Source organism: Mustela lutreola, chromosome 6, assembly GCF_030435805.1.
Source record: "Mustela lutreola isolate mMusLut2 chromosome 6, mMusLut2.pri, whole genome shotgun sequence".
Taxonomy (NCBI): Eukaryota; Metazoa; Chordata; class Mammalia; order Carnivora; family Mustelidae; genus Mustela; species Mustela lutreola.
The window spans coordinates 46065790-46087791 of record NC_081295.1 but is presented as its reverse complement, the minus strand read 5'-3'; the positions used below and the strand labels follow the sequence as shown (position 1 = coordinate 46087791).

The 22002-nt window shown below is 38.0% G+C and overlaps 1 protein-coding gene across 8 annotated transcripts in view; it reads right to left on the bottom strand.

Annotated features, from left to right (window-relative positions):
* SNAP91 (synaptosome associated protein 91) overlaps window positions 1-22002 on the bottom strand; it is a 147015-nt gene that overhangs the window by 8754 nt on the left and 116259 nt on the right. For 7 of the 8 annotated variants that reach the window (XM_059177179.1, XM_059177174.1, XM_059177181.1 and 4 more), the window contains 6 exons: window positions 21558-21692; window positions 19950-20099; window positions 16230-16260; window positions 15241-15352; window positions 2138-2221; window positions 1394-1498 (listed from right to left, as the gene is read on the bottom strand). In XM_059177179.1, the coding sequence (XP_059033162.1) occupies window positions 1394-1498; window positions 2138-2221; window positions 15241-15352; window positions 16230-16260; window positions 19950-20099; window positions 21558-21692 (617 nt within the window). The remainder of the gene's footprint in view (window positions 1-1393; window positions 1499-2137; window positions 2222-15240; window positions 15353-16229; window positions 16261-19949; window positions 20100-21557; window positions 21693-22002) is intronic. The other variant, XM_059177180.1, reaches the window with a different exon arrangement.

The window sequence follows — 22002 nt, the reverse complement described above, 5'->3', positions numbered from 1 at the left end:
CCGAAGCGAAACCATTTACTGATACCATTGTAATATATTTGAGTTTTTTGTTTTGGTTTGCTGGGCATGGTCCTAGTAAAGTCATAACGCGGTGTTTTGACTCCATCCATGTCAGTTTCTTATGGTAAACACCCCTTTGGTTCTTCCTACACCTCCACCTTAAAACAGTTATTGGCTAGGCAATTTATAAGAGGAATCAAGAACTGGTTACTCAAGGGCATGACTATCACTGTCAGCAGCAAAACAGTTCAACAAAGTGTGTGTTTCACCATTTTGGTAGTAAGAAATTCAGCCTCATCTAAAGAGAAGTTTGTCCTTTGTCCTGGATCCTCGTAGGTAACCTCTAAACCCTCAGAACTTCCTGAGTGGTAGGAATGTCTTTGTCACTCGGTGGGTTCCTGGAACCACCTGATGGTTTACGCTAACAAGAGGCCTCAGGGTGGGGACTAGCCCACCAGAAAGACCAACAATGTAATGAGAGTGGTAGATCTTGGGGCCAAGTGGTATCAGCCTGACTCGGAGTGACCCTGGGGAGCTGGAGGTTGAGTTCAACCACACGGGCAAAATTCAATCAATCATTCCTCCATAAGGAAACGTCAATAAAAACTCTGCACGCTGAAGTGCAGGTGAGTTTCCTGGGTTGGCAACGCTGCATCTGTATTGTTACGCATGGGTGCCAGGTGAGTAACACATCCTGGAAGACAAAGAACTTTCCTGCTTGGAACCCTCCAGTTCCAGACTTCACCCTGCACTGCTCTTCTTTTGGCTAGATGCAGTTTATGTCCTTTCACGCTAATACAACTGTAATAAACTTCATGCCTTCCTGAGTTCTGTAAGTTGTTGTAGGCTACTGAGAGCCTCCAAATCCGTAGGCAGCTGGCCTGAAGTGAAGGGGTCACCCTCGGGACTCCCAGACTTGCGGCCGGTATCTGAGGTGCGCAGAGTCTTAGAGGGACTGCTCCCTTAGACTCTGCCGTTTGGCAAACTCGTTGCTGTTAGCTTCACAGTTCTTGGGCCCAGCGGGCAGCCTGGAGGATGGTGTCCCTAAACTTGAGTTTGGCTACAAGGTTCTGGGAACACATGATAAAACTATGGATCAGAAGTACTCATTTCTTTGGACTGAATGCACAGATACTTCAAATGTCTAGCTGTCCTCAGGAACTATTCTGAATTAAGTAGGAGAAGGATGGAGGGACTTAGGAGAATGAGTTATGCTCATTCTCTCATTTTCCTCTGAACCTCACACTATTGGTAATCTGTCTTCCATGTTCCCCCCTTCCTTCTGAAGTAACAGATAGGAGGATTCTATCAGGTAAAAACATTTTTAAACAGTTTGCCACATGGCAGTTTTATACTTATAAAGTTATTATTTTAAGGACATTAAAAAACTGACCTGTGTGCCCGGTACAGCCGCAGCTCCGAAGGGTGGCCTCATCATGGGCTGGGCAAACATGACTGGCTGCTGAGGCATCATGGGCATGCCTGTCCCAGCAGGAGGCTGCAAAGGAAGAGCGGTTCACAGCATGAGTGGAATCCACTGTGGGAATGCCCGGACACTGAGGACTTTGATGTTTCTGAAAATTTGTGAGGAATGCAGGTCTGTGAGAAAGTGTAACTTGTAATTTTGAACAATGGGTGCCGTGAGGCTGACAGATGGCAGAGAATCACCGAGGTACAGTAGAAGTCTGGCTGACCACCTATCAGCCTTCTTCCAACCATGCTTTGCTGGTGATTATTTGTCTTCTGTGAGCATGATTCTGAGGAGGGTAAACCTTGTTTATTTATGGAAACTGATTCTAAAATTTGTTAGTGATAAAAGTGATAAAAGAAAAGTTTTAGAATAGTGATTAAGAGTTGATTTTGATGATTGAGCTAAGAATGTGTTTGGTAAATACTACTCCAAAAATGAGAAAACTATATACTACAGAAATCATTTTGATGACAGAATTTAAGTATTTTATAGCTGACTTTATCAGGTAATGTGTAGGCTTCTTAATGTCTAACATAGACGACTTTATTTTTTAAATTTTACATTACTGCATTTGGGAAGGAATTATGTAGCTGTATTTGTTAATCTGGGATTTGGCAAAGGCCTCAGAAACCTCAGTTACAATTTCTAGCGCAGGTTGTCACTCACCATTCCAAACCCTGCTCCAGGCTGTCCAACAGATGGGGCCCCAGCAACAGGAGGAACCGAACTGGCTGGAGGTACAGCTCCTTGCTACCAAAAAAACCCACAACACACACACACACACACACACACACACACACACACACAACACCAAAAACAAACAAAAAGAACCAACATAATTTGGTTTTAAAATGACAGAATATAATTTAAAAATGCATGCCCCTTTAAATATGTGTGGCTATGTAAAGAAATACCATATTTCAGTTTTAAATTTTAAAAAATGGCTCCAGCACCATGCCAGTGATATGAACAAGGTTGCTAACCAGATGTTCACAGCTGTGGTGCTGTCACTAGCTCCCTGGCTTGCAGCCTACTGAAAGCACTGGGCTTCCTCTCTACCTCCTTATAAGCTTCTCCTCTACCCTCACTGTAAATGAGTCAAATTTCTCCAAGCTTGTCTTTTCCTCTCGTTATATGCTCCTACAGACACTGGGGTAGACATATGAAGAATGTGTCTTCCTTCATCTATCAATGTTTGGTTTCCATCTGCCTCCCATTTTGTGTGTGTGTGTGTGTGTGTGTGTGTGTGTGTGTGTGTGTGTGTTTTACGAGGTGGGGAAAGGCAGAGGGAGAAGGAGAGAGAATCTTAAGCAGGCTCCATGCCCAGCACCATGGGGCTTGATCGTACAACCATAGCCTGAGTTGAAAGCAGGAGTTGGACACTCAAACAACTGAGCCACCCAGGTGCCCCTTGCACCCCTCCTTCTCCACATTTTTAGATTCTCTTTTTCTGTTATATTTTTCTCTGACTTTTTGACTGCTATACATTTGCACAAGGGTCAAAATTAATTCTAAGTTTTAGGAAGCATTTAGAAGACTACACATAAAAAGCACAAATATCCCATTTCAGGTACAGATTTTATAGTTTTCAGTCATACAACAAGGCCTCCGAATATTTCCCTTATGTTTAGAAAACTAACCCTGGATGCTTGTTTGGCACAGTCAGTTAAGCATCTGCCTTCTGCTCAGCTCATGATCCCAGGGTCTTGGGATCGAGTCCCACATTGGGCTCTCTGCTCAGTGGGAGCCTGCTTCTCCCTCTTCCCACTGCCTGCCACTCTCCCTGCTTATAAGCTCTCTTTTTCTGACAAATAAATAAATAAAACCTTTTAAAAAAAACCCAAAACTAACCCTACTGCAATTCCTTAAACTTAATCATTAAAGCAAAATCTTAATGAAAAAAAGAAAATACTGTAGTGATGTCAGCAAAAATGGTGAAGTAAGGAACTCTGAAACTCTCCCCAATCTGTTAAGTCAGTGGAAAAACAGGCAACAACTATGAGAATCAACTATTTTAGAACTCAAAGCTAACTAAAAGCTTACAGCAACCAGGAAAGTACTTATTCAAGAAAATCAGCTGGATGTTGGCAAGAAGAGTAAGCTTTGTGGCATCTTAACTTACCCTTGTTTCATCCACTGTTCTCCAGCTCAGCTGTAGTCTTGAAAATAACAACTTACATTCTCAGTAATAGTACCAGAGGGAGCAGAATATATTTATTTATTTTGTCTCCTCTGGGTGGCTCCCTGGAAAGACTGGCTCAAAAGGCTTGTCTTTGTCTCACCAAACTGGGAATGTACCTAATGCTAAAGTTGTTGTGGAAAACATTTACAGGCAAATGTTTTAGTTGTTGCTGTCTGAAGCAACAGATAACAGGGCAAATAGTAGACTAAACAAAAAGCTTGGAGGAAGTCTGGAGAAGGAGATGTTTGGGGGATTAAGGGTGTAAAAAGTGCAGACCTACTCCTGGGAGTTCGGAAGCTCATGCACAGGTCCCAGGGTTGTATGCGTGCTCAGGAAAGCAACGAGAAGGCCTCCAGCTGACCTTGAGGCTTTGAGCAAGCAACCAGTGATTCTGATCACTAAGGCAGAGCCGCAAACTGCCTGGTTGACTCTGCAGACATGACCCAACTCAAAGCCCCTCTCTACAAAGACTGGGAGATATTCTTATTCAAGGAATTTCAGTAATAGCTATCTCATCCTTAGCCGACCCCTTAGCTCAAGGAGCAGAGGCTTTAGTAGTCACACATAATAAAGAACAGACACTACAGAATTAGTTCAGAGTGGTCACTCAACAACAACAATAAAACAACAAAACAAACAACAACTACGGAAAAAGTAACCACAACAAACCTGTGGGGAAGAGACAGAATCTGATTTCTAGAGTTGCCACATGATAATATTCATAATATCTAGGTTTCAACGAAAAATTCTGAGGCATACAAAGAAACAAGAACATACAGCCCAGATGCAGGAGAAAGATCTGAAATCAATGATCTCAATTTCCATATTGAGGAATTAGAAAAAAAGAAACTAAACCCAAAGTAAGGATAAGAAGGAAATAATAAATATGGGAGCAGAGACAATAAAAACTAATTGAAGAAGTCATAACAAATCTAAATGGATATAAAGAAAAAGACTATGTCAGAAATCAAAAAACTTCCATCAGCAATCAAAAAAGGCCTGAACCATATGATAATTTCAATAGCTGTAGAAAAAGCATTTGATAAAATACAGTATCTGTTAATGATAAAAGCTCTCAACAAAGTTAGAGGTAATATACATCATATACATATATACATATAAATAATAAAGGCCATATATGAAAAACCCATAGCTAACATCATACTAAATGGTGAAAAACTGAAGACTTTTTCTCTAAGATCAGGAATAAGACAAGAATGTCCACTCTCACCACTTTTATTGAACATAGTACTGAATATCCTAGCTGCAGCAACCAGACAAGAAAAAGAAATAAAAGGTGTTCAGATTGGTAAGGGAGAAGCAAAACTCTCACCATTTGCAGAAAAACTCTCACCAATTGCACTATATATAGAAAACCCTAAAGACCCCACCAAAACACCATTAGAACTGATAAGAGAATTCGGCAAAGTCACAGGATACAAACAATATACAGAGATCTGCTGCATTTCTCTAAACTAATAATGAAGTAGCAGAATAAGAAAACAACTACACCAGAAAGAACAGCATACCTAGGAATAAATTTAACCAAGGAAGTGAAAGATCTATACTCTGAAAACAATAAAATTGATGAAAGAAATTGAAGATGATATAAACAGACCTTGCTCATGGATTGGAAGGACTAATATTATTAAAATGTCCATAATACTCAAACCCATCTACAGATTCAATGCAATTCCTATTAAAACAAACAAACAAACAAACAAACAACTAATAGTATTTTTCACAGAACTAGAGCACATAACACTAAAATTTGTATGGAACTACAAAAGACCTTAAATACGCAAAGCAATCTTGAGAAATAAGAACAAGTCTGGAAGTACCATAATTCCAGATTTCATAATTCCATACCAACAGTATGGCCCTGCACAAAAACAGATAAACACATATCAATGGAACAGAATAGAGAGCCCAGAAATAAACCCATGCTGATGTGGTCAATTCATTTATGACAAAGGAGGCAAGAATATACAATGGGGGAAAAGACAGCGTTTTCAATAAATGGTGTTGGGAAAACTGGACAGCTACAGGCAAAAGAATGAAACTGGACCACTGTCCTATATCATTTGCAAAAATAAACGCAAATGGACTAATGACCTAAATGTGAGACCTGAGACCATAAAACTCCTAAAAGAAAGCATAGGTGCAATCTCTTGGATATTGGCCTTAGAAACATATTTATGGATATGTCTATTTAGGCAAGAGAAACAAAAGCAAAAATAAACTTGAGACTACATCAAAACAAAAACCTTTTACACAGCAAAGGATATCAAATCCAAATCAACAAAACAAAAAGGTAACCCAGTGAATGAGAGAAGATATTTGCAAATAACATATCCAATGAGGGCTTAATACAAAATATATAAAGAACGTACATAATTCAACAGCCAAAACCCCAATCTGATTAAAAAAATGGGCAAAGGACCTGGATAGACATTTTACCAAAGAAGACCTATAGACGGTGAACACAGGAAAAGATGCTTGACATCATTTACTATCAGAAAAATTCAAATTAAAACCATAATGACTTGTCACCTGATACCTGTCAGAATGGCTAATATAAGAAAGACAAGAGATAACAAGTGTTGGTGAGGATGTGGAGAAAAGGGAATCCTCACATGCTGTTGGTGGGAAAGTAAATGGGTGCAACCACTGTGAAAAACAGTATGGGGGTTCCTCAGAAAATTAAAAGTAGAAATATCATATGAGTCAAAAGAATAAATAAAATCTTTAAAAAAATCATATGATGCAGTGATTCCACTATTTACCCAAGAAAATGAAAACAGTCATTCAAAAAGATACACGCACCCCTATGTTTATTACAGTATTATTTATAATAGCTAAGATATGGAACAACATAAGATGGGGGTGCCTGGGTGGCTCAGTGGGTTAAGCCTCTGCCTTCAACTCAGGTCATGATTCCAGGGTCCAGGGATCGAGCCCCACATCGGGCTCTCTGCTCAGCGGGGAACCTGCTCTCTCCTCCTCTCTCTCTGCCTGTCTCTCTGCCTACTTGTAATCTCTGTCAAATAAATAAATAAAATCTTGGAAAAAAGATGTGGAATATATATGAAATGGAATATTACTCAGCCATTATGAAGAAAGATTTTGCCATCTGTGACAACATGGATGGACCTAGAGGGTATCTGCTAAGTGAAATAAATCAGACCGAGAAAGACAAATACCATATGATTTCACTTAAATGTGGAATCTAAAAACAAACCAAAGGGGCACCAGGGTGTCTCGGTTGGTTGAGTGACTGCCTTTGGCTCAGGTCATGATCCTGGAGTCCCGGGATCAAGTCCCATCGTGCTCCCTGCTCAGCAGGGAGTCTGCTTCTCCCTCTGACTCTCTCCCCTCTCATGCTCTGTCTCTCACTCTCTCTCTCTCAAGTAAATAAATAAAATCTTAAAAAAAATAAAAACAAATAAATAAACAAAAACACAGATTCTTACATCTGTCTAACTGGTAGTTGCCAGAGGGGAGGTAAATGGGGATGAGCAAAATAGATGAAGGGGATCAGGAAGTATAAAATTCTAGTTATAAAAAAAAGTGCAGCACAGGCAATATAGTCAACAATAAAAAAATTCCACCACAGAAAAGCCCAGAACCAGATGGCTTCACTGGTGAATCCCATTAAATGTAAAATGAGGAATTAATATCAATCCTTCTCAAGCATACATAAAAGAAGAAAAAAAAAAAAAACTGGGAGAACACTTTCTAATTATTCTTTGATGGCAGTATTGCCCTGACATCAAAGCTAGATAAGGAGATTAGAAGAAGACTACAGACCAATATCCTTTATGAACCCTGATGCAAAAATTCTTGACAAAATACTAGCATACCAAATCCAACATATACTAAAAGAATTATATACCATGAGCAAGTGAGATTTATCCCAGAAATGTAAGGTTTGCTCAATCAAGGTAATACATCATATTAACAGAATGTAAGGAAAAAACCCTACATAATCATGTTATGAGAGGCAGAAAAAGCATTTGACAAAATCCAACACTCTTTCATGACAAAACAAGCAAAAAGACAAACATCACTCAACACACTAATATTATAAGGGAAATTCCTCAACTTCAACAGAGGCATCTGCAAATGCTAGGCTATCATCATACTTAACAGTGAATGACTAAAAGCTTTCTCCTTAAGATGACAAAGATGTACTGGAAGTTCTAGTTGTGGCAATCAGGTAAGAAAGAAAGAAACAGCATCAAGAAAGAAAAAAAGAAATTAAACAATCTCTACTTGTAGATGACATCACCTTATATATAGAAAATCCATAGGAATTTAAATACAAAAGAAACCATCAGAACTAATAAATAAGTTCAGCAAAGTTGCATGATATAACATCAATATAAAAAACTCAGTTCACTGTCCACTATCAATGAACAATTAAAAAATACAAAGGCAATTCATTTACAGTAGTGCTAAAGATAAAATACTTAGAAATAAAATTAAGAAAAGAAATATAAGACTTGGGGCATCTGGCTGGCTAAGTTGGAAGAGTTTACAACTCTTGATGTCAGAGTTGGGAGTTTAAGCCCCACATTGGGTACAGAAATTACTAAAAACAAATATATAAATAAACTTTTTAAAAAAGGACAAGACTTGTTGAAACATTGTTAGACAATTTGTTAAAGCACTGTTGAAATAAAAAGCAACTTAGATAAACAGACATCCTGTGTCCAAAGATTAGACAATTTAAGAGTAAGATGGCAATTTTTCTTAGTTGCTTTATAGATTTAGTGCAACCCCTATCAAAATTTCAATTGCTTCTTAAAAAAAAAAAAATTTCAATTGCTTCTTTTGGAAAAAGGGACAATTGGAACCTAAAGTTTATACGGAAAGGCAAGAGATCCAGAATAGCCAAAACCATCTTGAAAAAGAAGAACAAATTTGGAGGACTTACACTTCCTGCATTCAAAATTTACTAGAAAGCTACATGGGAACAGTGATGTAGGTACTGGCATAAGGACAGACATATAAATCAATACAAGAGAACAGAGAGTCTGGAAATAAATCCATACATCTATGGTCAACTGATTTTTGACAAGGATGCCAAAACTAATAAATGAAGAACATTTTTTTTTAATAAGTTTTTTTCGGAAAATTGGATTGCCACACGCAAAATAATGAATATGGACACTATGTCACATCATATATGAAAATGAGTCTAAAATAGTGAAAGGGCTAATGTAAGAGATAAAACTATACAACTCTTAGGAAAAAACACAAGTGTAAATCTTCAAGACTGTGGATTAGGTAACTTTTTTTTTTTTTTTTTAAGATTTTATTTATTTATTTGACAGAGAAAGATCACAAGTAGGCAGAGAGGCAGGCAGAGAGAGAGAGAGAGAGAGGGAAGCAGGCTCCCCACTGAGCAGAGAGCCTGATGCGGGACTCGATCCCAGGACCCTGAGATCATGACCTGAGCCGAAGGCAGCGGCTTAACCCACTGAGCCACCCAGGTGCCCCTAGGTAACGGTTTCTTAAATATAACACCAAGAGCCCAAGGAATAAAAACAGAAATAGGTAAGCTAGAGTTTATCAAGGTTTATTATATTTATCAAAGGACACTGTCAAGAAAATAAAAAGACAACTCATAGAATGCGAGAAAATATTTGTGAATCATATATTTAATAAGTATCGAGTATACAGAGTACAAAAAGATCTCTTAGAACTCAACAATAAGAAGACAACCCAATCATAAAATGTGCAAAGGATATGAAGACATTTCTTAAAAAAAAAAAAAAAAAAGGTACTAATGGCCAAGAAGCTCATGAAAAAGTGCTCAACATCATTTGTCATTAAGGAAACGCATATCAAGACCTAAATGAAACCTTACACATTGCTGGTGGGAATGTAAAAGGAAGTGGCTGCAGGAAGGTTTGGCATTTCCTCAAAAAGCTCAATGGAGGGTTACTCATGAACCAGCAATTCCATTCTTAGGTATATGCCCAAGAGAACTGAGGACATACATTCACACACAACCTTCTATACAAATAGATGATGAATGTGGTCTATACAAACCATGGGTTACTGAGCCATAAAAAGGCATGAAAGTACTGATACCTGCTACAACATGGATAACCTTGAAAACCTTGTGCTAAGTGAAAGAAGCCAGGCACAAAACCCTCCATACTATAGGAGTCCGCTGATATGGAAATACCCAGAATAGACAGATTTATAGGAATGGAGTAAATTATTAGGTGCCAGGGGAGAGGGAGAGGAGGAAATTGAAAAGGGGCTGTGTTTCTTTTTGGGGTGATGGAGATACTGTGGAATTAGATAATAGTGATGGTTTTACAATATTGCAAATATACTGAAAAATCATTAACCTGTACACTTTAAAATTGTGAAGATGGCAAATTTAGGGTTTTTGTAAATTTTATCTCAAAAAATTAAAAACATAAAAGAAAATACTGCAATACTTGAGAAGCAGCAGATGCAGTCGAAGTTCTGAAAACAGAGTCCAGTACAGAACGTCTGTAAGGGACATTTACATTACAAAGGAAATGTCCATCTGTCTGTCAAGGTCTCTCCAACTGTACCAGGAAGAGAAGGTCGACTAGATCACAGAAGATCTTATCAATGGACAAGACACTGCTTGAAATCTACACAACAAATCTTACCTTCAGATTACCCCGACTTTCCTGGTAATTTCTCCCCAGCCTGGCCACCCAACAGCTTGCTTGCTTTTTGTCTTCAGCAGCAGATGGTGTTGAAGCCAGTGGCATAGGCTGCCTTGGGGAATTACTCATTTTTCCCTGGGTAGCCCCTATACGTGAGGTATATATGCTAATAAACTTCTGCTTTTCTCTTGCTAACTGGTCTTTTATTACAGGAATCTCAGCCAAGAATTCAGAAAGTTAGAGGGGAAGTCATTTTTCCTCCCCTACACTATAGGTATTGTATTTTCAGAGTCACTCTTTATTCACCATTTCAACATGTTAGGTGGCATTCACCAGACCCAGAATCCTGTCCCTTAGCAAGATTGTATCATACAGTGATATTGTATTATTTATCAGAACTTTATCATTAAAACTTCATCCTATGAAAGAAAAAAGGTTTTTATTAGTTATCAAAATAAAATGAACTTACTGGAAATTCCTGAGCAAATAAATGGGCCAAATAATTTAAAGATAGTCTAAGTTTGCTATTGTGCTTACATAGATTAACTCTAAATTTACTCCTCGGGTTATTTTTATTTTCTTTTTCAATGTTCAACTGAATGTTTCATCCATAGACATATAAATATTAGTTGTTTTTAGGGAAAGAATTGTGGATTCTGTGGTCTCTTGCCAAATGCATTTATTTCTGAATTGCAAGTATCTTCCCCGTTTGATGAAAACTTAAGAGGTCTCCTGTGCACTGGAAAACAGGAAGAAGTAGCCACCGAGACACAGGGTTCTTGATGGCCATGATGACAGAGCCCTGCCAGCAGATGTATCTCAAGGGTTCAAGTCCTGTTACGATGCTCAGATCTAACTCCAATTCTGTGCTCTGGCAAATTCTAGAGCTGAACCTCCATGCAGCAACTGAGGAGAATTTGAAACAAACTGGGAAGAGGAACCTCAGCTCTTGTCTACCAGTACAAACTTTAGAAGGCAGCAGCAGGACGTTCAGCCCTACATCTGCCCTTTCATCTCCTACTTGAAAGGAGATGTCTACAGACTACCAGGAAATACGGAAACGCTGCTTTGCTGCTTCTGAGGCATAAGTTTGTTTGTTTGTTTGTTTGTTTTTTCAGTCATTTCTCTTCTTTTTCTTGAATATTCTTAGAAAAAGAGACTCAAACATTTTTTAAGGAATAGGAAAGTGGAAGAGACCTTTTATGAAAGAAAGAACTGGAGGGAAGAAGCCAGAGGCCTTCTTACATAATTAAGTCAGAATAATTTCTTCAGTAAAAGCAAAGCCAGAGCTTTGTTAAAGAGCTGCGCCGTAAATGGGATAAAGGGCAGGGAATTTACACAGGCTGCATCTAAGAGTTTATCTTCATTAAGGTAAAATAACTCTGCATTTGACTGCTTTCATCTTGTTGCCTAAAATGTCAAGGAAAATAAACAAAAGAAACAGAAGTACAGTAACTCTGCCCTCCTGATAAATTATTTCTGTTGTTCTAGTTTCTCTTTGCACAGCTGTTGTGGATTCTTTATGCTAAAGCGTACTGTCTATTACTTTTCGGAGTTTAATTACAAACAACTCAAAGTCCTCCGCTTCATAAATAAAAAATAAGGAGTTTTGGAGTTTTAAAAAACAATGAGGATATTAATCTCATTCTTAGTGATGGTGCCTGCCAATCAGACAATTAGTGGCTTTGTTGTCTTGAAGAAGCAAAACAGCTGTTAAGTATTTGATGAATTCCCAACATTGTATGGTTAAAGGCGGGATGCAGGAAATGTGTAGACTAAATAAGCTCTCCAACTTAACACTATTTTTTTTGTTGTTTTTTGAGAGAGAGAGAAAGAGAGAGGGAGGAGGTCATGAGGAAACAGAAGGCTGGCTGAGGACAAAGCAAAAGGCTGACACCCTGCAACCTTCCCCCACCCCCACTCCTGGGTGGGACATTTGTGACATTCTTTAGGAATCTCCCAACTATCTTAAAATTAATACCTTGCTAGAGGGAAAAACCTTGACAATGAGGAGGCCTCAAGGCCTTGGGTATCTTGTAGGTCCTCTTTAGCATATGAAAGTTCTTTTGAAACCTCCCTTTTTCCTCACCTTCGCCAGCCCTATAGTATATAACCTGCCACCCCTCACAACCCCAGTGCAGCAACTCTTTTTCTGCCTGTGGGTACCTGTTCCTGTGCTTTAATAAACCACCACATTGCACCAAAGACGTCTGAAGAATTCTTTCTTCGTCATCGGCTCTGGATTCTGAATTTTGACCTGTATTTTGAATTTTCACCTGTATTTTGAAACTAATTCAGAGGGGCAGAGTGGGTAGAGTAGTTCTCCCTTGTCTGCTTCCTGGTTAAATGGCCGCATTGTTCAGTGAACTGCCCAATAAAGAAACCTGGACAACCACTGTCTTCTGGCATCATTCACAATGATCACCAGTTGTGTGGATTCTACTTGAAATTTTCTTTTTTGTTTTCCTTTTCACCTTCATGTCAGGCTCTCAGCCACTTTTTGTTTTAATCCTACAGCTGATCTACCAAGCGCACATATTCTCACCACCCTTTCCTCCTCCTGACTACCTTAGACTGTTAGCACTTACCACCATGACTGTTCTGAAATCAACCTGTTAAAAAACTGTTAAAGCTTTTTCCTGCTGATGAGGACTACACTACTAAAGTATAAGCTCAGAACACATGGTGCCTCTCTAATTTTGCATAGAAGAGAATAGGAAAATTAGTTCCGTTAATTTGGTAATGATAATATAAATTGTGCAATTTAATGTCAATATGTGGTATTCAGAGATTTATAAGATCAGTTCTAAAGAAAACCTCTCTTTAGGGATTCTATTTACATTTATTGAATTTCTCCCCACCCAGTCCCCAATAAGATAGTAGCTCTCAAATGTCTCTGTTTCTGAGAATGGAGTGCAGCCCCCAAGACAGAGAACTATTTGCCTATGGTCTCTGCGTTTATCTGGGCCCCCAGCTACAGGTAAAGGCTTGAGATCTAGGGTAATAATTATGCTCTTTTTCACCCTCAAAATAAACCTGGTTTGGACAATAAATTGTATGTTCATCCCAGGCGTGGGTTGGTTTAAGAGATATATAGTTTTTTTTACTATGTATCCTTTGTAAAATTAAAATGGAACTCTTTATTTTACAGCTAAATATGGTCCTCTTAAACACTGTTTTAAGACAATGCAGAGAAATATTTAAAGAGATAAATACCTAGACACAATAGGCAGTTTTCTCATTGTTGTTTTTTAGAAATTATGCTTTAAAATTAAGATCTTTTGGACTTTGAACTCACCAAAGGCAGAGAATATTAGTCCTTAAATTACCTTCTTTCTAACTAACAACCATGGGATTGGGTGGGGAGACAAGAGGTTGTGAGAACTCAAGACTGAGCCTAAAATGTTTTCTCTTATAGAAACTGTAATATAAATTATAATTTGATTAATACTATTTGTATTGTTTAGTGGTAAATTTTAGTTCCAAAGATCTTTTTCCCATTGGTTTAAACTTATTTTTATTTATAAAACTGTAATAAAACTGTTTATATATAAAACATTACTATTTATCAAGTGATTTAAAAGAAAATGTTTTAAATCCTAAAATTCAAGTATTTAAATTTATGGAGTATGATTATTATTATTTTGTTAAGATTATTTATTTATTTATTTGACAGAGATCACAAGTAGGCACAGAGGCAGGCAGAGAGAGAGGAAGGGAAGCAGGCTCCCTGCCGAGCAGAGAGCCAGATGGGGCCTCGATCCCAGGACCCTGGGACCATGACCTGAGCCAAAGGCAGAGGCTTTAACCCACTGAGCCACCCAGGCACCCGAGTATGATTATTTTTAATGGCATCTAAAGTGTTTATATTCTAATTTATATTAATTCACTTCCATGCATGTTTGTTTGGCTGGGGTTGGTGGGTGATGGCTAGGAACTAATTCTGGCAATAAGGAGAGATGGCATCCAGAAAGCCTTAGAGAAGACTGTGAGTTAGACAGGTTCAGGGAGTAAGCCAGGGTGAAATTACGAATAAGCCTGAACAGTGACTAGCATTGTTTTTGCTAAAAATGGAGCATATACAGAAAAACAGTAAGTTTTCCTACCCTGGAAATGTCCTTTTTGTGGTTGCAAATCTCACAAAATAATTAGTCTTTATTTCCAGTAATATGCTCTTTCACAGACTGAATGATGGTATTGAGATTCAGTACACAAAAATGAAATCTATTTAAATTCTATAGGAAAGATGGTGTTGGTAGTTTCAATGTAAAAAAATGGTGAGCGGAATTTATAATAGAGTTTTAAAATGAAAGTCTAGTTACACAATAGAAAACTGCCTTATATTTCTGGTTAAGAAAAAAAATTTTACTTATTAAGACAATCAGGTAACTTAGGCAAGAAATGAGATAAAAATATAGATAATAATCAATTATGTTTAAGGCTTTTGTAAAGTTGTTTCCATAACTGTGCAAATATAGAACTAATATCTAAAGAAGCATAAATACTATTTTGAAATAATGAAAATAAAAAATAGGTTACAATCTTTATTAAACAGAAAGTCAATGCAAGTTGCATTTTGGTAAATATTGCCTCGGATTAGGTTCCTTCTACATGGGTGAAAAAATACAGTATCAGGGACGCCTGGGTGGCTCAGCTGCCTTCGGCTTAGGTCGTGATCCCAGCGTCCTGGGATCGAGTCCCACATGAGGCTCCTTGCTCGGCAGGGAGCCTGCTTCTCCTTCTGCCTCTGCCTGCCATTCTGTCTGCCTATGCTCGTTCTCCTTCCTTCTCTCTCTCTGACAAATAAATAAAATCTTTAAAAAAAATACAGTATCAGTAGCAAAATTAAACAAAGTGCACTTGGTCCTACACACTAGAAAAGTGGCAAACTATCAGCACCACCCCGGCCTCTTGTGGCTACGTACCAAAGGTGCACTTGGTGGGACGCCTGCTGACCAAGTTGCGGGGGCGACCTTCGGCTGCCAGTTGGCTCCACCAGTCAACTTTTTCTCTCCTGCATTCCACTGAAGATCTCCCCTAAAATCAAGCATGCAAAAACACACAGAAGTATTAAAACACACTAATCAGAAAAGAGTGTGTATGGCTCATTAGATTAATTTGGAGTTAGAAGCAGTTCATTTGAGTTGTTGAGAGAACAGGTTAAAAACTATAAAGGAGTCTTATCATATATCTAAGAAAGCATAAAAGCATTTGATTAAAAAAAATCATTTAGAGTTTGGATCTCAATGGTAACAGGAATTTCCTATCACTTCCAATAGAATAATGTGTCACAAAATTCAACTGAATTCCTCACTGGTTATAAAAAATTCCAAATAAGTATATTTGTAAAAACTGTTATCTAGACCCTGTCAAATACCTGTATTTTGTTTCATACATGATGGCACTTCTAGATCTGAGAGGGCTCATTGGAAGGTTTCACACAACTACATCACGACTATAACCTGCCTTATAGTGAACTGTAAGATACACCTAATCCCAATTTTAGAAACGTTGAAAAACGCATCTAAAGAAAGGACACATTGTTTATCATTCTTATTATCCTCCTTAAAATTGATCCTCCATGAGAGAACTTTTAAAACTAGTGTTAGCTAGGAATAGTGTAATGATTCTAGAATTTAAAGCTATTAAAGCACTCAAACCATAATTCCCAAGTATTTCTAGCTATAATTTAGTGGCAATCTTGGAGACTGAAATAGATTGTTGTCTCTTTTCATTGTAGAGCCAACAGTTTGGAGGTTCCAGCAGAATAACAACAAAAACAAAAATCCAGAATATAATAAAAACCAATTTTGAAATTACCTAGCCTAGAGTTATTGCTTCAATGAGGTTAACAGTCTTAAATAAATATAAATACACGGTCACAAGAAAACCAGGTAATTTCAAAAACACTTACTTTTTGGATGTGGTACCAGAAATTCCAAGATCTATAAAAGGATAAAAGAAAACAGAATTTAAACCTCTATACTCAGCTTAAATGATATGACATTTAAAAGATCAAAGATTCAGAGGTCTAGAAAAAGTCCATATTTTGCCTAAGAATGACTGTATTCAATTTTACAAAGGAGAAACTATGTTAGGAAACATGTTCAGAAATCTAACATTTTCTTTTACTTCACGTTATACTTAAGGATCACATTTTAATGTCAACTGGTGTCCAGGAGAGAGGAAACAGAGCAGGCTCAAGACTGTTCTCTTAGAAAGGCCTGTGTGCCTGGCCTCTGGGACCCAGCTCAGTAAACTGTTCTCTATTTCAAGAGAACACTTTTCCTAATGATACGGGTGGCTTTACAGTGTCTAAACTGCTTGTACAAACCATGTGGTTTGTGCTGTACACCTGCTTTCCTTCTACAAGACTGAAATTTGTGGCCATGTCAGGTGGAGTACCTGATTAGCATCCAGTAAAACCCCTGGGTGTGGTCTCTATAGGGCTTCTGTGGGCAGAAACATCATGTGTGTTGCCGCATTTTCTTATGCTTTTCCCCTCATGGGAAGGGGAGAGCATAAGGAAGTCAGCATGTGGATTCTTCTGAGCTTGGCTTTGTCTTTTTCCCTGATAACCCAGCTGCATATCCTCACCATGCTGCTCTAGTAGGTCTTAGCTGGGAGGACACCCATGTGCTCTGAGTGAAGGTGGTCTTGGGGACTCCTGACACAACTGGCTTATCCATGCTACTCTAATCTCAATTCCTTTACTACTTCAGCAAATATTGATTTGAGTCTCTACAGATGTCAGGCACTGTTCTAAGCACTTGGGATATATTAGTGAAGAAAACAAAGATCCCGGCTCTGGAGAAATTTGTATTCTAATAGAAATTTCTATTCTAATAGTTTATTTTAAAACAATAAAATAATAAATTATATAGGACCCTAGAAGGTGTTAGGAAAGCCCATGGGAAAAAGCAAAGGAAGACCAGGGTGCCCGGGATCTGGTCGTAGGATGGTGAGGGATAGGCAGCATTAAACAGGTGCTCAGGGAAGGCCTCATGGAGAAGGTTGAGATTTGCATGAAGCTGAGCAGAGGCATGGGGGAAAAGCGTTCTAGGCTAGTCCCGTGGTGCACTCTCTGCCTACGGGTAAGTCTACTTCACATTTGGAGAAACTGCCAAACTGCTTTCCACAGTCACATTTTCATCCGCCATCCGCGGTGTTAGAGACATTCTCATCAACATTGGTTATTGTCTTTTCTAATTATAGCCATCCTCCTGGGTGAGAAGTGGCATCTCACATGGTTTGGATATGCATTTCCCAGAAGACTGGTGTGGAGCATCTTTTCATGTGCATATTGGCCGCATGTCTATATTCTTTGCAGAAATGCCCATTTAAATCATGCGACCATTTTAAATTTGGGTTATTTGTTTTTTCATGATTGAGTTGTAAGAGTTCTTTATTTATTCTGGGTATAAGTTCCTTATCAGATATATGTTCTACAAATACCTTCTCCCATTCTGTAGGTTATTTTTCACTTTCTGGATAGTGTCATTTGTAGCACAAAAGTTTTTAATTTTAATGTGGTTCTATTTATCTATTTTTATCTATCATGGCTTGTGCTTTTGGTGTCATATCTAAGAACATTACCCAATCCAAGGTCATGAAGATTTATTTACTAATACATTTTCTTCTTAGAGTTTAATAGTTTTGGCTCCTACATTTAGTTCTCATCCACTGTGAATTACTTAATTATTTTGGAGAAGGCAAGGTATCTAACTCTATCCTTTTGCATGTGGGTATCCAGCTGGCCCAGCACCATTAGTTGAAAAGAAAACTTTTCGTATTGAACCGTCTTGGCACCTTCACTGACAATCAATTGAGCACAGATACTTAAGTTTATTTCTAGACTGTCATTCTATTCCATTGAGGTATATGCCCTATCCTGTGCAGCAGTACTGCTTAATGACTACAGCTTTGTAGTAAGTTTTGAAATCAGTAAGCGTGAGTCTTCCAAGGTTATGCTTTTTTATTTAGAGTTTTTGGCTATTCTGACTTCCTTGTATTTCCATATGAATTTTAGGTTCAGCTTGTCAATTTCTATAAAAAAACAAACTAGAATGTTGGTAGGGAGTATGGAGATAATTTTTTTCAGTTTTGAAAGAAAACTTAATTATTATTTTATTATTATTATTTCAGAGAGAGAGAGCACGAGGGGCAGGAGAGGGAAAGAGAGAATCCTGAGTGACGTGAGGCTTGATCCCACAACCCTAAGATCATGACCTGACCTGAAATCAAGAGTTGGACACTTAACTGACTGAGCTACCCAGATGCCCTGGAAGATATTTTAATTAAAAAAAAAAAATTATCTGTAGAGAAAATCAGTGGGTTTTTTTGGGGGGGAGTGTTGTTACATTCCTATAAATTTTGGTAATAAATGAATTCATGTAATCAATACTATAATCAGGGTACATAGCAATTTGATTACTCAAAAATATTCTCTCTTGCTATGCTTTGCAATAAAAAATGCACTCTCAGCAGCTAGAGGTTTAAATCCTTTATTTCTAAAGGAGAATATGGATGATACATTGGAGTGCCAGCAAAAGCAGTTACCACTAGCCAACTAGCCTTCAGCAAGATGAAATTTTAGAGTAGGAATACTCAAATAACCTCTCTATGGGTGTCATCAAAGCATTTCCATGGATGCCCAGGCCAGGGACAATGAATGGGAAAAATATGTCCATTGGATAATTCATAGGGGAAAAAAAAAGTCTGTATCAAGGACCTTCTAAATCCGTGAGAAAAATGAAAGGTATCTGCAGTGGTGAACCCATTCACCTTAATGAAAAATCAAATTCAGAGTTAAAATAATAGGACAGCTTTATACCAGATGCCCTCATCTCCTAGGATTCTCTCCTTCACTTGCTCATGTCCAGCCTCGGGTCTTGTTGTTCCTTGACTATGCCAGGCAGTTTTCTGCCCCAGTGCCTTTGCACTGGCTATCTCCTTTGTCTGCAAATATTCTCCTTCAGATATCCCTGTGGCTCATTCTTCTCCTTTCACATCTTAGCTCAGATTGTACCTTCTCAGTGAGACCTACTCTAATTCCCATTCTGCAGCATTCCCAGTTCCTCCTTGCCTGCTCTGTTTCTTCTCCATAGCACTTATGACTTAACATACTATAGAATTTGTTTATTTGAAAATATTGTTTGTCTCTCCCCCTGCTGAGTACCCTAAGAACAGAAATCATACCTGTTTTGTTTGCTGATTTATCTTTAGAGCCTGGAAGAGTGCTTGGTACTCAACAAATATTTGTTCAGTGAATAACTTAAAATCATATGGATGCTCAATTGTCAATATTTAAGTTACTCTATGCTCTTCTATCCAAGTGAACTAAAAAATTAAATGCTTACTTAATACTTAATGTTCTTGGTTTCACACTTGCATATGCTAATTAAACCTTTAGTAATTTAGATTAAAAAATGGCATGGGTACTGCTTGTGAGACAATGGCAAAGGAACTGTTTATCTTCCAAGGAACTGTACTGGGTAAAGCACTAAGAATTTCTGTCCGCTCCTTGATATTCTCACCCATACGTGAATCCAGAAAAATAATACATATAAAGAGATAGAGGAAAAAAACTGCCCAGGATGTAGTAAGAAACAAACAAAAAAACTGTATTACTCACTGCCTACTAAGCTGGCAAGAGATGAGTCAAGGTCACTCCCAAGGGCTTTGCTTGCTGCCATAGCTGGACTGGGGGGTACCATTGAAATGGGTGCAGGCTGCCCAGTTGGTGCCATGGTTGGCATCAGTAGATCACCTAGACCATCAAACACTGGAAATCAAATAGACCATGTTCAGAATGACTGGGGAAAAAAAAAAGGCTATATGCAAAATTAAATGGAAATTATTTTCTGAAAAACTATAAAATAAGTAAATATACAATCTTACAAAAGAAGGCACGTAATTGACACTTTTTATGACTATAACACCAAGAAGAACATTTCTACATATGTCTACTCATAAAGTACAGAATTACTAGTAAACATAAACAAAGATGGAAAAAAAATATCTGTGTAATGTAAAGAAAGAGCACAGATTTTGGTGTCAGAATTAGGTTCAAATTTAGTTGCATGCTTCACTAGCTGTGTGACTTTGAGAAAGTTAACATCAAAGCTTTAGTTTTCTCATCTATAAACAGGGAGGGTACTACTACCACATAGTTTTATTGTGAAGATTAAATTAGATAATATGTATGCCTTTATTATAACGCTGCTCTATACAGGCAGTGGATCTCCTGGTTTCCTGTGAAGTCAGTGTTGGAATAAAACCTGATCTAATGGGCAGGACATAGTAATAAGTATCTGACAAACAGTTGACCATATTTTAGAAGTAAACATTTTGACAACTTCCCTCATTATAAGCAGGCAATTTTGATTCTAACTTTAAAGGAATGTTTAAAGGGAAAACTATTTTAACTAAGGAATCACTATATAACAAATTACCAACTTGTTTAGTTCCTAGAATACAGAAACAACGTTCAAAATACAGATGCAGAGGATTTGCATAAATTGTTGCTAGTATCTTATCCTTGTCAAAATTTTTGTGGTTAATTTTCATTAAAAGGCTATGAATATTTACTATCAATACTACTGTACAGTCATTCTAAATTGGAAAAGGACAGCATTCAACTAGGCACTGGCAACAGAAGCAACCAAATTGTCAGGCAGGGGATATATTTAGGCTGTTTTCTGAAACACATTTAATTGCCAAAAACTCACCAATTGAAAATTTGTAGTAAGGACCCAGCATGGGAAGAGTAGAATGGAAGAGAATACAAACAAAATGACAGCAGGATGAAAGATTAAAGGCAGGCAAAGAATACTATTTGTGTCCCAACTTCATAAAACCGAGGGCCATGCAAGCTTCAGAGGGTGTAAGCAACAGCAGTGGGAGTGTTCACACATTCAGATACTGCATAAAGTGTTTGTTTTCCCTTAACCATCTCTAAACCACGGGCATGTAAGCTCATGCAAACAGATGGTGTGTGTGGTGGTAGATTTCTGCTAAAATTTAAAAAAGAAACACAGAAAAGGATTACAGGTTATCCTTAAATCTTCCAAAATGTACTGAAAATATTTACTTAAAATACAGCACAAGAGACTTATTTAAGTTTTAAAACCAGGTCACCACTCAGTATCTGCTTGTAAGCTTCCTGGTATCACACTAACCTCAGGGGGGCTAGTGTACAATCGAAACACATGAAAAGAACATTTGAAAATCACCACCTCACCTGATGGGTCAAAGGAGCTGCTGCTAGAAGTTGAAGGCGTTGTTCCAAAAGCTGCCTCAAAGTTGGGCTGTAGCAGGTTATTCTGAGCTGGAGTCACTGGTGATGGAGAAGGAGCCATAAAAGAACCCCCAAATCCTGGGGGGGGGGGGGGGAAACAGTTCCAGAAAAATATAAGCAGAAACAACTAAAGGTGGGAAAAGGCCAGAAAAAGTCAGGATGAATTATAGGACACTGAAAAGGGACTGAATGCATGTAGAGAGATGAGAAGTCAGTAAAACTGGGTAGTGTTTTTAAAAGTTTTTTATGTGTCTTGGCATCTGTCATGTACTTTTAAAAGATTTTCATTGATTTTCTAAATTGAAGGATAACATTCAGTGTTACACTAGTGTTTCGGGAGTACAGTACAGTGAACCAACACTTCGATACATTCTGCAGCTCTCATGCT